This window comes from Anguilla anguilla, chromosome 18 (genome assembly GCF_013347855.1).
Source record: "Anguilla anguilla isolate fAngAng1 chromosome 18, fAngAng1.pri, whole genome shotgun sequence".
Taxonomy (NCBI): Eukaryota; Metazoa; Chordata; class Actinopteri; order Anguilliformes; family Anguillidae; genus Anguilla; species Anguilla anguilla.
The window spans coordinates 7,024,003-7,037,428 of record NC_049218.1 but is presented as its reverse complement, the minus strand read 5'-3'; the positions used below and the strand labels follow the sequence as shown (position 1 = coordinate 7,037,428).

The window sequence follows — 13,426 nt, the reverse complement described above, 5'->3', positions numbered from 1 at the left end:
AGGAGTTCAAGAACATTGCCATGACAGACATCAAACACATCGCGTCGAAGAATGTTCGCATTCCGTTAAATGAATAGAGTTTCCAGTGATTTTTAAAATTTATTGTAAAGACTCGAGTACCACTTATGTAAAAGTCGTAGTCGTAGTTTAGACCTATGGAAATATGCCACTGGAAGAGCTGAATGGCCTGTACCACTGGAAAGATGACAGCTCTGTTCTGGCCTGTTGCTACATGACACAGGTAGACTAACATTCGATCAGGAGAGTCCAATTTTAACCGAAAAGAGCCAGTGAGGGCTAATGAGAGTAATTTATGTATTTTTGTTTTTGCAAATCCTAAATCCACGAATAGTTTTGTTTTATTGAGCTAGAGGTTGTTAGCTGTAAATGAGTAACCATTTGTGCGCATTATTATCGAGCCATTGGAACAAAGTTCATTGGCTGACATGACTGAATGGCTGTAACCGACGTGTATTAAATTAATTACAAGGGAATGCTAGTGCAGTCACAGCTGTTTATGTTATGTAATTTATTAGGTTAAGTATATAGGTTCATGCGTCGATACAAAGGGATACATAATGTCATCAGGGTGGTACCTTTAGTCACACCTCTGGATTCAGTGAAAGCTTTTTAAATTGCATACCACTCTCCTGCATCAGGATTTGCATAGGCTACATAACCTCAGGTTTTACTTTTTTTTTTTGATTTAACATTCTGCTCCAAACTAAAACTTACCTGCCTAGATTTTTTTCTGGAAATAGCCTACAAAAAAAAAAAAAGATGAAATAATCACATTGATGCACCAAATTAATGGAACTTATAACCAGATATAAACTCATCAATATTATTTTCTTCATAAAAGCACCCCAGGTATATTTGGTCAGTGGTAACCAACTGTTCCTGGAGATTTACCACCCTGTGGGCTTTTATTTCAACCCTAATTTGGCACTCCTGATTCTGTTAATTAACAGCTCAACAAGATCTATAGCTGTTGAACGAGGTGTGCTTTCTTAGGGTTAGACAGAAAACCTACAGGACGGTAGACGTCCAGGAACAGGGTTAGTTACCACCAATTTAAGCCATTACTGCAATAATAAAATTTAATTTGAAACCGTAATTATTATCCAAAGGAAATTTGCAATAAAAATATCGCCCTCTCCTGTTATTCTGTTGCCCAATTACCGAAATGTACTCCAAAGTCAAATGAAAAGACCGATGTTGCTTAGACCGATAAAAAAATAATTTGTGCTCATTATGAAAGTACAAAGTTCTACAGTGGGTTTATTATTTAACCTTTATGACGGATTTATCGCAGCGCAGCAGAGGTCTGGAACACTGTAGCCAGCTCTCTTCATCCACACACAGGAGTAAAGGCCACACCATGATCAGGTAAGCTCTCAACGGTTTTACAGTCTTTGTAGATTTTAAAGGCTTCTCCTTGTTTAAAAACATATTTGTGTAAAAGAATGAACAGAAAATTTTACTATTTTCCAAAAAAAAAGGGGTAACAGATTCATATAGGAAGAGTAACACCTTACCTGCCACACTTCCTGTCCGTGAATATGTTATTTCCATCATTTAGAGTTTTTGATAATCCGAGATATGGTATTCAATGCCAAGTACATGGCATGCAGTACACAGTATGAATTAATTTGGTTTCTACAGTCACAAAAAGGATGTGTTAATATTAGACGCCCTTTTTGTTACTATTTTTATTTTCAACATATTTTATCTCAAAGTTTTTACTTTTGTGCTAGAAATACACAATTTATGTGTTACAAAGTGAGACATTTTAACACAGACTGTTGAAAGTAAAACAATATGTGTTGTCCTTAACTAGACAAGGAGGTGTGTTAAAAAATTGACACGTTGTGTTGTTTTTCACACATCAGTTTAGAGTGTAAAATTCTTGTCAAAAACCTGCTATCTTAAATACATCAAATTGCAATTGTAGTTAACCTGCAGCCATTGTGCATTGTCTGTAATGACTTTGTCTCACCTGTAACCATTTTCTTAACATTTATTCTGTAGCATTACACTACACTACACACAAACACTCACCTCACTACACCCGAACAGCAGTTTTCATTTACTTTTAATGCATCTGAAATGGTCCACTACATGTTTTTTAAATTATTTGTTTTAATGTTGTGTAACTCTCGAAATAGACAAGATTTATTCCTGGGGATAACAGAAGTCTTTAGGTGATAAGATGGCAGCTTGTTTTTGTATTTTAAAAAAAACTTGCTTGTGTGTTTTTCTCCCAGAATTTCCCTTCTGGTTGGCATTGCATTATTCCTTTATGGCAGCGAAGCAAAACCATACTCCTCTTGGGTATGTATTAAGTGGAGGGCACACTGCAACACTGTACATAATATTTTTATTAATTACATTTTTTAAATTTAATTTTTAATTTTTTAAACGGGAGGCATGGTGGTGCAGGGAATACCACTGTCACTGCCCAACAAGAGTCTGAATCCCTACCAAGGGTATTTCTGTGTGGATTATCACAGAGTGCACTGGTTTCCTCCCACAGTCCAAAAACGTGCAGCAGGCTAACTGGAGAAAATGCCCATAGGTATGAATGTGACCACGACCCTGACCAGGAATAAGCGGCTTAAGAAAATGGAGCGATTCATTATTATTATTATTATTATTTTAAACTTTTCTAGTAATTTGGAACCCCACACTGCATTTGTAAGCGACTCATCGCTGCAGAACCCGCAGCCAATTCCGGAGTTGACAAGACAAGTGCATATACTGCTTTTCATTACACAGCCAAGCTGCGCAGTCGGGTCTGCAGCCCACCAGCCGAGCTGCGCAGTCACTCTGCAGACCACCAACTGAGCTGCGCAGTCAGTCCACCAGATTTTTACTTAGATAAATGTCGACAGGAAAACATACATCCAACTGAGTTGTGTCAGCAATACGGTCAGACTAAAATCCCCAGACCAGTGATTATAAGTGTAACATCAATAAAGCACTAAATGCAAGCTAAATGATGCCAGCCTAGAACCATAACACAAATAAGATTCATATCTCTAACATCCATAAAAAGCCATAAAGCTTGCAATTACAAACATAAAATAATTGCTTACAAAAAAAAGTGTAAGAGGGAATGGGAAGGGAGCCTAGGTGCAGGCTAAAAAGGAGGGTAATACTCCATCCATCCATCCATTATCTAACAGTTATTCCTGGTCAGTGTCACGGTAGCTAATACTCAACTTTATGAAATGAATCTTTAGATTTGTTACTTTATCATCATCATCATTCATTGCTCTCTATGTTGTGGGGGAATCGCAGAACGCTATTGAGAGATCTTCTCTCGGGTTTTCAAAGATGTTGACTTGATTCCTCAATGTTTTCACAGGGTAAAGTAGAAGAGGACCGATATCAAGAAACTCTCCAGTAAGTCCTTTCCCATTGGTTCCCAGGCACTCGAAATTAATGTGTATCCGCTTATTATGGAATGCAAGTACAGGACGTACACCTAGCAGCTGTCAGGGAGGAAGTCCTAAAATACACGGGACAGCCACAATATACGTCCAAATTCAGACAATTCTGAGCTTAGAATTAGAGGGATCTGCCTGATACATATACCTTTCCTTTGAAAAAAATGGGTTATCAACAGGGGAATGTTGTACAGCAGATTAACACCTGAAATTATTATTTTAAAATCGTGTTAAAGCTAACATAAGAGATGATACAAGTCAATGCTACAGGGAATGCTAATCTAAAGCCCAAGATATCAAATACTACACCTGTACATAAGAGCCCTAGAAATCTTATCTCTCAATGAATTCTAGAACCAAACAGCATCTGAGTAACTTTGAGATCTTCCTGACACGGCGCTGCACTGCATGTTAGCTCTGAGCTAAGGTCTGAACGGAGGCTAACCTCTCACCGCAGCTCAGGGGAACTTTCCGGAAAGATGTCTTTGGGGATGAAGGAAGTGGAGCCCCCGGAGGACATGGGGGTGACCGACGTCGACGTCGACCCCTCCATGGCGATCTGGAAGGCGGTTCAGTGGTCCCGAGGGAAGAAGCACGTCGTGTCCGAAAACGACGAAGACGAGCTGAACCACCCCGTCCTGGACCAGGTCCCGGAGGCCCGGGCGAACAGCGCAGGGCCGCAGGAGGCCTTCCGGAACGCCCCGCCCGTCCAGCCCTACCAGCAGGCCGAGCCGGACGCGGACGACTCGTACCACAGCTTCCCCGGCTCCGAGGCGCGGGAGGCAGAGGAGGACGCAGGCGAGCTGCGCCGTAGATACGTGCCTGATCAGCCCGCCCCCAGAGAGCCCCAGGCAGAGCAGAGGCAGCCCGGTCGCGTGGATTACACGAAGCCGGAGGAAGACAGAGATGAGGTGTACCACGGGCATGGACCCGGCCAGCACCTTCACCCACGGCCCCAGGTGCGGGTGCAGGTACAGCCAGGGCCACTTCGTCACGTGACTTACACCCAGCCAGAGGAGGACAGAGACCACCTGTACCACAACTAGCCATTTGTATCTACTAAAAATTCTGTAACATCACTGTTAATGAGGTGCCGTGAGATGTAATTACAGTTTGACAAGCTGAAAATATCACACCACAAGTGCTTTTAAAGAATCACAAATTGTATCTTTTATTACGCTGCCAAAACATTGGCTACACTGAGACAAATGGGTCCATTTCCAACAAGGGTGCCACTTAAACAAAACATTTCAGATATATTTTGTTATACGACGCATTTATACCAGAGAGTTATGCCTTTAGGAGCTTTTATTATTCACAAATGAATAACAAAGGCACATATCAACAAGCATGTGTGTAATATTTTTATTGCCATCAGAAATGTTTTCATTTTGATTCAGTGGAGCAAATTGTAGATTGCATTACATTTCGACGCCGCCACAGCAAGCCTGGTAAACTGGGGGTCTTTTTTCCCATGAGGATCTTTTCTGTGCTGCATGCTGGTTATGGCTGTTCTTGATGATGTAGATCTTTTATAATTTAATGGCACGCTTTCCTGCAACCTAGTAACAGATTGCATTTGAATCGCTGGAGAATTCCAGTCTTATATTATTTATGAAGATAATTGGTTTGGAAATGCAGTCAGTCAATTGGAAATGGTTAGTTTTTACCAATCTTTTTTTAAACCCTAATTAAATCTTTTTGACAATAAAACAGAGCCCCATAAAATACATTTGGAGGACAACTGTTCGTGAAATAGTTTGGCGAGTAGATGGTGCCACTGATAAAGATACTCAGATAAAGGCGTTCACAGTATTGCCATAATCAGGGTAAGATCAGAGTGTGTGCATGTAAACACACCCATTGATTAAATGACATTATAAATGGCGTGTTGAAAAAATATGGTTTACACATTCAAGGTAATAAGATTGTTGTAATTTATTATAGATTCATTTTGTACTGATTACAAGAATGATGCAGATCCAGTGTACACGTTTCCATTCCCTGACGCGTACAGTAGCCTGTTGTGACCGCTGGACAGATGTGAACAGGTCGCCACCTTACACCTTGGGGTTAAATTTAGGGAGCTTAGGATGGATGAAACACAGGTTCGAAACAGCCACCTGACCCTGCTAAAAGCATTATTGTGCCATCTCAAACTCAAGCTGTTCCATAGTGCTGTATGTACGGCACCAAAACGTGCTCAAACTCACTGGTCAGCACTGATCCTCAGCAGGAATCACCCCTTTCTTAATGATCAGGTTACCATACAGAGATGTTTCCCTATCAGAGGAGAGAGGGGCATTATGGGTATTTTTGTTGACTGTGACTGAAAAGCAAATGAATGTGAATTCACTGTCAGTGTCCACTATTTTAAAAAAAAACTGAAAAGTCTAGACTTACCCAGTGGCCACAACGGCGAAGGATTTCTTTGCTCGTTCATAAAATGCAAATCTCTCAACCTTTTCCAATGGCTTCTGAAAATGAGAGATTAAATGTAAGTGTTGGAGAAGTGCAGCATTATTCAGTTGATAACAATCTGCAGTAGGGTTGCAATCTAAATCAAATGCCCACATCTCATGAATAAAATGAACGCTGTCTGCGTGCCTGCTGCTGGGAATTTGAACAAAAACAACTCATCGGCAGATGGACACGCAGAGAGACTGTTAAAAGGACATTTACAACATCACACGGAATCTATTGCTTATGAATTTTCTGAGGTTATCGCTACTAGGGTCAAGTAGTAGAAGTGGCAGAACAGCTTACTGATTTGCATTAAACACGGATTACTGAGTAACTCATCACTAATAAGCTAAGGGACTGCTCATGGATTGCTTCTTGGCTCCTTTTCTTTTTTTTAATCCATGGCAGCGTGGACGCACTCTTAGAAAAACAGGGTTCTAAAAGGGTTCTTTGGTCTTCATGGGGGAACCCCCCCCCGCCCCCCCATTAGTTCTTTATGGAACCCTCGATGGTAGGTGTGAAAAGTGAGAGGACTGAAACATTTTGCCTGACAAAGAACTGCTGAACCAGACGGGGTTCCTCTGTGGAGACGCAGAGGAGGTTAGGGTTAGGGTTAGGGTTAGGTTTACGAGAGGTTGTGATTAAGTGCCATTCTCGCGCTGGTCGAGGCCCAGATGGTGCATCAGGGCAGGCTTCCTTCCTTCAGCATCCCGCCCTGCAGAGCAGCTTGCGTGTCCGCGCGGGTGCGACCGACGGACCGACGGACGGTTCACGCGAGGCGGGCTAATTACGCCCATGACAGCACTCACATCCGATCCCGCCTCCTTCAGGAGCCCGCTGTACGTCTCCCACGCCGGCACGGCCAGCCCGCTCTGCCTGTCGCTCGGCACCAGGTCCATAACGGCAGCCTGTCACAGCCAGACCAAGCTCAGCGATCGACTTACAAATTCTGCCTGAAGGACTATATGTGCATAAACAATACAGAGCACTTCGGTTTCTGACGAGAAATCGAACATGCAGGTTATTGGTTACTGGTATCAGCAACAGTTATATATAGCCTGGCTACACCAGGTAAAATGCTAAATGGAAGTTATATATTCCAATCTATACCACAGTAAAGGCTGGGAGGGCAATGGTAGGGTAAACCAGTTTGCGACCATGTAAATCTTTAACCAAACCTTTACAACGGTACTACCTTTCCACACCATGATCCTTTGAACAGGTCACGTGCACATATTTCTCTATGATTCACCCAAGTTATTTATTGGTGCTTGGCTCTATGCACATGCATAATTTCACAGCAGTACAAACCACGCAACACATGTCCATCAAATTGGCATCACACAGTGGGCTGCATTTACTAAGACTTTACGATTTTTAAAAGGCCTTGTGCCATCTCATTTCAGCAGAAGTTTGAGACCTACCGGCCTATCGACGTAGGTGTCGAGAGGAAGCAGCTTTAATATGGCTTCCAAAAGTTCAGGAATCCGCAGACCTAGAACACAGTAACCAGCGTATTACCCTCGTCCAAAAACATTACCGAGGAGCTTCAAAATCAGCAGACTTGACTTCGGCATCAGACTTTTCCACTTAGAAAGTTTTTCAGATGCAAACGTGATTCAGCAGCCATTAAATTGTGCATTACATAAGGCAAACGATTAAAGTTAACGTCGAAAGACACCATACCGTCAGCACGTATTTCACTGGGCCCACATCTGCAAGTTGATGAAGCTGGAAAGTTTGCATCAGCAAGTACTTGAAGGAAATAAGAGAACACCAATGTAAAGATAGTTTATATAGATCCATCCAGCAAGAAAAGGTATCACATGTAAAAGTTAATGGATTATACATGCAAATGCGAGCCTGCAGTACTTCACTATATAGCTACTCTCATTTAATATATATACATATATATGAGTCTAAGCCTAAGTTTAACTTCAATTGTGAAAAAAATCTCCATTAAGGACATATGCAAACAGAGGCCAGCCCAATTCTGACGCTGTGTATAATAGGCAAATTCATGAATATGCATAATATCTATACCTTCTGAACAAGCCAGCTTGTTGCAAACACAATGGAATCACTTCGCATCAATATGCATTATTGCAAACTTGTACGAGGCTACCAGCTCTCTTAAGTTGCTTTTCCACCGCATGGTACCGGCTCAACTTGCCTCGACTCTACTCGCTTTTGGTACCAGGTACTTTGTTTTCCACTGCAGATAGTACCCTCCATCATCCTTCAAGGTGTTGTAGATGGAAAGACTTTTCTGGAACGTGTTTGCAGGACTGCCTGGGAGCTTTCCAGGTTGCTTGGGTTTTTCCCAAATTGTAAGAGTTGGCTAGCTGTGGCAACCACTTTCCAGCTTACACCAGGAACACTGGTGGGCTGAATGTTGGATACTACATCCAAGGAGACTGCCTATCCCTTGCAGAACTGGCTCTTAAAACCATTTCCTGACACTGGACGGCTGACAGCCGTCCAGTGTACTACCTTTCCATGTATAAATGTCCCCCCTTTGTTTTTGTCAAACTGTTTTTTTTTGGTTTTTTTTTTAAAGGTTATCAGGATTTACTATTTGGTAAATTAAATGATAAAGCCCTTGATATAGGAAACCATGATGAAAAATGCATGTGCAACAAGTAACAAAACAGTTTATTTAACAAACAAATGCGCAAATAAAAAAGCAAACTATATAGGCTACATAAACAGAACAATGTAAATTTTCAAATGCAAACAAATCGGCGCAGCACAGCAAACTATGTATATAAGCTAAATGTTATGTACAATGTTAAATGTAGCGCAAATACAAATGAGCGCAAAGTATAAACTATGTACATAAGGACACAAGGGGTCTAGTCCAGGGGCAGAGGAACCGGGTCTAGTCCAGGGGTGGAGTAACCGGGTTTAGCCCAGGGGTGGAGGAACCCGGTCTAGTCCAGGGGTGGAGTAACCGGGTCTAGTCCAGGGGTGGAGGAAATGGGTCTAGTCCAGGGGTGGAGGAGCCGGGTCTAGTCCAGGGGTGGAGGAGCCAGGTCTAGTCCAGGGGTGGAGGAAATGGGTCTAGTCCAGGGGTGGAGGAAATGGGGCTAGTCCAGGGGTGGAGGAAATGGGTCTAGTCCAGGGGTGGAGGAAATGGGTCTAGTCCAGGGGTGGAGGAAATGGGTCTAGTCCAGGGGTGGAGGAACCAGGTCTTGTCCAGGGGTGGAGGAACCCGGTCTAGTCCAGGGGTGGAGGAACCGGGTCTAGCCCAGGGGTGGAGGAACCGGGTCTAGTCCAGGGGTGGAGGAACCGGGTCTTGTCCAGGGGTGGAGGAACCCGGTCTAGTCCAAGGGTGGAGGAACCCAGTCTAGTCCAGGGGTGGAGGAACCCAGTCTAGCCCAGGGGTGGAGGAACCCAGTCTAGCCCAGGGGTGGAGGAACCCAGTCTAGTCCAGGGGTGGAGGAACCGGGTCTAATCCAGGGGCGGAGGAACCGGGTCTAGTCCAGGGGTGGAGGAACCGGGTCACGCCGGTCACTCAACGCCTGCACAAGCTGGCTCAGCGTACTGAGGAAGGCCTGATTAAAGGCTGCGGTTTGAGCGTTCTCCTCCCTCCTCAAGGCCGCGTCCTGCTCCCTCGCCCGCACTGCGTCGTCGAGGGCCATCTGGTGGTGGCGCTCTCGCTGTGCCCGGGTCAGCTCCTGCTGCTCCACATCTGCCGCCAGCATCTCCCTCAGGACAGTCACATGCTCCTGTTCCCGTTCCCGTTGCCGTTTCCTCTTGCCTGGACAATAATGGAGAGAAAACAATGGTGGTTAACAAAAGGACGTTTATCAAATATTTTTTTGGTAAATACCTAGATTTGGAGCTTGAGACAATTCACTTTTCAATCAAAGCATTGTTATGCAAGTACATTATGTTCAATTACCACAGATTCTTAATTTTAGTGCAGAAAATAGGTTCACAGACTACAGGCTAGAGGAGTTGAAGCTTTTTCTCCTGTTATATTAACTGCATTGGAGTTTGGTCTGAGAACAACCAATGTACCATTGAGAAATGATGATGTATGATGTTCTCAATATCAATACAGACAACTCTAAGTATAAGTACATAATCATATTATATAAGATTCTGGTGTACACTGTTATATCTGACGGTATTGTTTTACTCTTACTTTGCTGACTTGCTGCTACTGATCACACCACTATGGCACTTTGTATTTTGAGACGGTATTTTTGCATTATTAGTTCAAGTATAACACTAGTCGTGGGTACTGTATGTGTACCGCTATTGCCTGTAATTTGGGTTTGAGTTTAATTGCTCTTTGATTGATCTTATCTTATCGTAAAAGTAAAATGGTACACTTGAAGCTGTTTTGCCATGCCTACCTGTGAATACACGCTGCGGCGTCATGTTGGCGCTGGAGGCTGCCGGTGTCGGTGGTGCTGCTTCTGGTGCCGGTGTCGACGCTGCTGCCAGTTCCAACGGGGCTTCATCGGGGGTCACTGAACCCTCCTCGCTTATCGAAACGTAATCTTGAACAGAAAGATTATACAAATGACTTGTTAATTACACAAACTACTACGACACAATACGAAATAGCAACAACTCTAGAAAATTGAACGTGAACAATAGCACATGGCACAACAATAGCACTAGCTAATGTTATCTGCTTGGTGTTGGCATAAAGCAGCAGTCAGCGACATGTTGATTTTACACAAGTTTAAGAATAAAATAAGCTTGGTTGTCGGATGTGAGCTTTCCAATAGCCCGCCAACTAAAGAAAACAAAGCTTTCAAGCAGAGTACAGAGTTAATGTTTAAAAAAAAAAAAAAAAACTTACCATCCTCCATCGGGGGCTCCAACGAAGGCGTGGGCGAGTCGAGGCTGCCCTCCCTCCCATTGCTCGCCGGTTTATGGCCATATATAGCGTCCATTTTACCGAACCACTTCCAACTCTTATTGTACGAACCACTCCGGCCGTTATGGTCCTTGACAGATCTGTAATAACTTTTAAGTTTTTTTAACTTTTCCCTACACTGTTGGGGTGTCTTTCGGTAGCCCTGTGCGGCCAACAGTTCAGAGAGTTCTTTGTAGACCTTATCGTTACGCGTTGGTCCTTCCAGCTCTCGCTGGATCCTTTCGTCGGCAACCAAAGAGAGGAACGTCTGCACCTCCTCAATTGACCACGGCGTGTTTCTGCGGGCTGCCATTTAATCTTTCAGTCCAGTGAGTAAATTTAATAAACAAATAAATAATAGTAGCTTGGCTATTTAAAAATGGCGGGTTTGTTCAGGATGTCCCCGTGTCGCGCAATGATGACGCAATGAAGCAGTGATGATTCTGGTGACGATTCTCTCTGACCAATCAGTGGTCTGCAGTGTTTTCACGTCACCTTTTGGTATCGCCTCAGCTCGCTTAGAACCTCGACGGAGGTGATACCAAAAAAAAGTACCAGATACCAGGTACTATCAGGGTTCCACTCATTTTAGGAAATAATTTTCCAGGACTTTAAGGACAATTTCCATGACTTACAGATATGAAACATGCACAATGGTAACCCAAAGCCGGTGGTGGACCGGGAGGAGGGGGGCAATGTGCAAGTACCATAACCATTCAAAACTGTGCTGCCGTGTAATCTCAGCAGCTAATAAAAATGAGAAAACCGTAGAAAAATACAGAAAAAAATACTAAAAAATATGCAATCTCTGCTCTATATACAGCTTGACTAATGGCCTAGCCTACAATTTTCCAGGACCTCACAAACATTGCCACGACATTTTGTAAATTCTCATTTTCCAGGTGTTTTCCCTGACTGGAAAACTAGTCTATACATTTACAAGTTTTCAAGGTTTTCCAGTGGGAACCCTGACTATCCACAACTTTTGCCCGATGGAAAACCAGAAAATTCGAGTAGTCGGTACCATGTGGTGGAAAAGCTACTTTAATGAGCAGCCTACAGGGAAGTTAGTTGTACGCGGTTCACATTAGCGACATTTTAGGTCATTCGAGAATTAGAACCGTCTGCCGCCGACACAGTGGGAGATGATGAAGCAAATCATGTTTCAGATTCTCGACCACATATTTTTTTGAACGTTCAAGTCAATTGACTGTCGCACTTCAGGAACACAGAAGTTGAACTCGCACTTGTAAGGAAGTAGCGTGCACGCTAGCCGGCCTTTTCGTTGTACTGTTTTATTTAATCGTTAAACGATTTTGGTCGAACATGCTTCAGTTCTTACCCAGTTCATCGCCGTGGCCCATCTTAGCCAACGTATACAACAAATCTGGCGAAAGTATAGAGGGTATTCCTTTCAGTACCACCATTGTTGCTCACAATCACAAACCAAATGTGAAAATATTGTGGGAAGTCATGAGACCAAATTATGCTCATTTATTGGTTGGTCAGCCAACTGCGGAAGTAGCGTAGGAAGTGAGACCATAGACATAAGTCCCCAGATATTAAAATCCTGCAGTGAACATGTAAGATTTCCAGGTACCACTTCTCCTAATACGCGGATATGAGCAGAAAATACTCCATAACAATAATTCCACTGTAGACGCTGATTATTTGCCATGTTTTTCGTAAAACAGTTTCTTAATGGAAAAAAGATTAGTTGTGCACATGGTCGACATAATGTCACAATAACAACGACTCATTAGAAATTAGGTAATTGACGGAGGCAATTGTTATTTTTGCCTGGAAGTTAATGCACTGTATCATCTTTATTTACCTCACTGCAACGAAAACAATGCACTCCACAGTCCAGACATGAAAGCATGAGCTACTGCGCCCACTAGTGACCAGAGTTAATATTGCATCATATGAACAGCGTGACCCTGCATTTTGCGCTTTGTTTTTCCTTTTACCCATTTGTTGCTCGTGATCAAGTTCAGCTATTAGTATTCATGTCTGCTTTGCTTTTAGGTTTCAGAAATATTAGTACCATTTAATTAAATAAGACAAGTTGATTACTGTTGTAGTCTATAGGCCTATGTGACTATTTGCCAATACTATCTGTAATAAATGGCTATACTGTTGCAATGTTTATTGAGTTACATTACATTACATTCATTTGGCAGACGCTTTTATCCAAAGCGACGTACAAAAGTGCATTTTCATGATCGTAGACAACTGCTGAACACGAGTTGTTTAAAATAATGAACCAGTGTGCAACAACAAGCTCGACGGCAATCCTGAGGATGCTGATGCTGAAGAAAAATAAACTATCATTTAGCTACGCTAGGTATCGGAACCAGTCTTGCATGTTAAATAAGACATTTTAAATACTGCATAGCTGTCTTGGAATTTAGACGAACGCTTTACAATCTGACTTGTTGCTTAAATACTATGCAAAAGATCAACATTTGTGTAGTCTCACGTTGTTAATCCAAATGCATCCAAGAAGTTTCATAACTGTCTGAGTCTAATTTAACGGTTGCTTCCAACATCCAATCCCGAGAACTATGGGGACCGCTGGATATTTTTTACTTTTTAGTATTTTATTATAACTTTTTCCTCTTCCACATGA

General features: G+C 42.7%; 3 protein-coding genes across 6 annotated transcripts; 1 reads left to right on the top strand and 2 right to left on the bottom strand.

Annotated features, from left to right (window-relative positions):
* The first annotated feature begins 148 nt into the window (after positions 1–148).
* Positions 149–4,691, top strand: si:ch211-217g15.3 (uncharacterized protein LOC368914 homolog). Of its 2 annotated transcripts, XM_035400543.1 has the most exons (5): positions 149–241; positions 1,316–1,389; positions 2,268–2,334; positions 3,371–3,408; positions 3,907–4,691. In XM_035400543.1, the coding sequence occupies exons 1-5, from the start codon at positions 164–166 to the stop codon at positions 4,496–4,498; spliced, it is 849 nt and encodes a 282-aa protein (XP_035256434.1). In that variant the 5' UTR covers positions 149–163; the 3' UTR covers positions 4,499–4,691. The 2 variants fall into 2 exon arrangements, with proteins under 2 accessions (XP_035256434.1, XP_035256433.1); XM_035400542.1 differs by lacking the exon at positions 149–241 and having other exon boundaries at positions 1,321–1,389; positions 3,910–4,691.
* A 241-nt stretch (positions 4,692–4,932) lies between these two features.
* On the bottom strand, positions 4,933–12,306 carry fuom (fucose mutarotase). 3 transcript variants are annotated; one of them, XM_035400547.1, is made up of 7 exons: positions 12,137–12,306; positions 7,602–7,670; positions 7,340–7,410; positions 6,725–6,823; positions 5,856–5,929; positions 5,656–5,735; positions 4,933–5,518 (listed from the first exon to the last, which is right to left on the bottom strand). In XM_035400547.1, exons 1-6 carry the CDS (start codon positions 12,219–12,221, stop codon positions 5,669–5,671), a joined length of 465 nt encoding a protein of 154 aa, XP_035256438.1. In that variant the 5' UTR covers positions 12,222–12,306; the 3' UTR covers positions 4,933–5,518; positions 5,656–5,668. The 3 variants fall into 3 exon arrangements, with proteins under 3 accessions (XP_035256438.1, XP_035256439.1, XP_035256437.1); XM_035400548.1 differs by having other exon boundaries at positions 5,666–5,735; XM_035400546.1 differs by having other exon boundaries at positions 4,933–5,735; positions 12,137–12,298.
* Positions 9,065–12,278, bottom strand: LOC118218124 (trihelix transcription factor GTL1-like). Its single transcript, XM_035400544.1, has 3 exons — positions 10,738–12,278; positions 10,283–10,429; positions 9,065–9,678 (listed from the first exon to the last, which is right to left on the bottom strand). The coding sequence occupies exons 1-3, from the start codon at positions 11,105–11,107 to the stop codon at positions 9,395–9,397; spliced, it is 801 nt and encodes a 266-aa protein (XP_035256435.1). The 5' UTR covers positions 11,108–12,278; the 3' UTR covers positions 9,065–9,394.
* Positions 12,307–13,426: the final 1,120 nt, after the last annotated feature.

Excerpts from the sequence above, each read along its gene's own strand:
- fuom (XM_035400547.1), bottom strand. The coding sequence starts at position 12,221 with ATGGTGGTACTGAAAGGAATACCCTCTATACTTTCGCCAGATTTGTTG. Across the intron at positions 7,411-7,601 it reads CAGTGAAATACGTGCTGACG|GTCTGCGGATTCCTGAACTT; the intron begins GTATGGTGTCTT and ends ACTGTGTTCTAG. Across the intron at positions 5,930-6,724 it reads TGAAGGAGGCGGGATCGGAT|AAGCCATTGGAAAAGGTTGA; the intron begins GTGAGTGCTGTC and ends TCTCATTTTCAG.
- si:ch211-217g15.3 (XM_035400543.1), top strand. The coding sequence starts at position 164 with ATGCCACTGGAAGAGCTGAATGGCCTGTACCACTGGAAAGATGACAGC. Across the intron at positions 1,390-2,267 it reads AAAGGCCACACCATGATCAG|AATTTCCCTTCTGGTTGGCA; the intron begins GTAAGCTCTCAA and ends TTTTTCTCCCAG. Across the intron at positions 2,335-3,370 it reads CAAAACCATACTCCTCTTGG|GGTAAAGTAGAAGAGGACCG; the intron begins GTATGTATTAAG and ends ATGTTTTCACAG.
- LOC118218124 (XM_035400544.1), bottom strand. The coding sequence starts at position 11,107 with ATGGCAGCCCGCAGAAACACGCCGTGGTCAATTGAGGAGGTGCAGACG. Across the intron at positions 10,430-10,737 it reads GGAGCCCCCGATGGAGGATG|ATTACGTTTCGATAAGCGAG; the intron begins GTAAGTTTTTTT and ends TTTCTGTTCAAG. Across the intron at positions 9,679-10,282 it reads GCCGCAGCGTGTATTCACAG|GCAAGAGGAAACGGCAACGG; the intron begins GTAGGCATGGCA and ends ATTATTGTCCAG.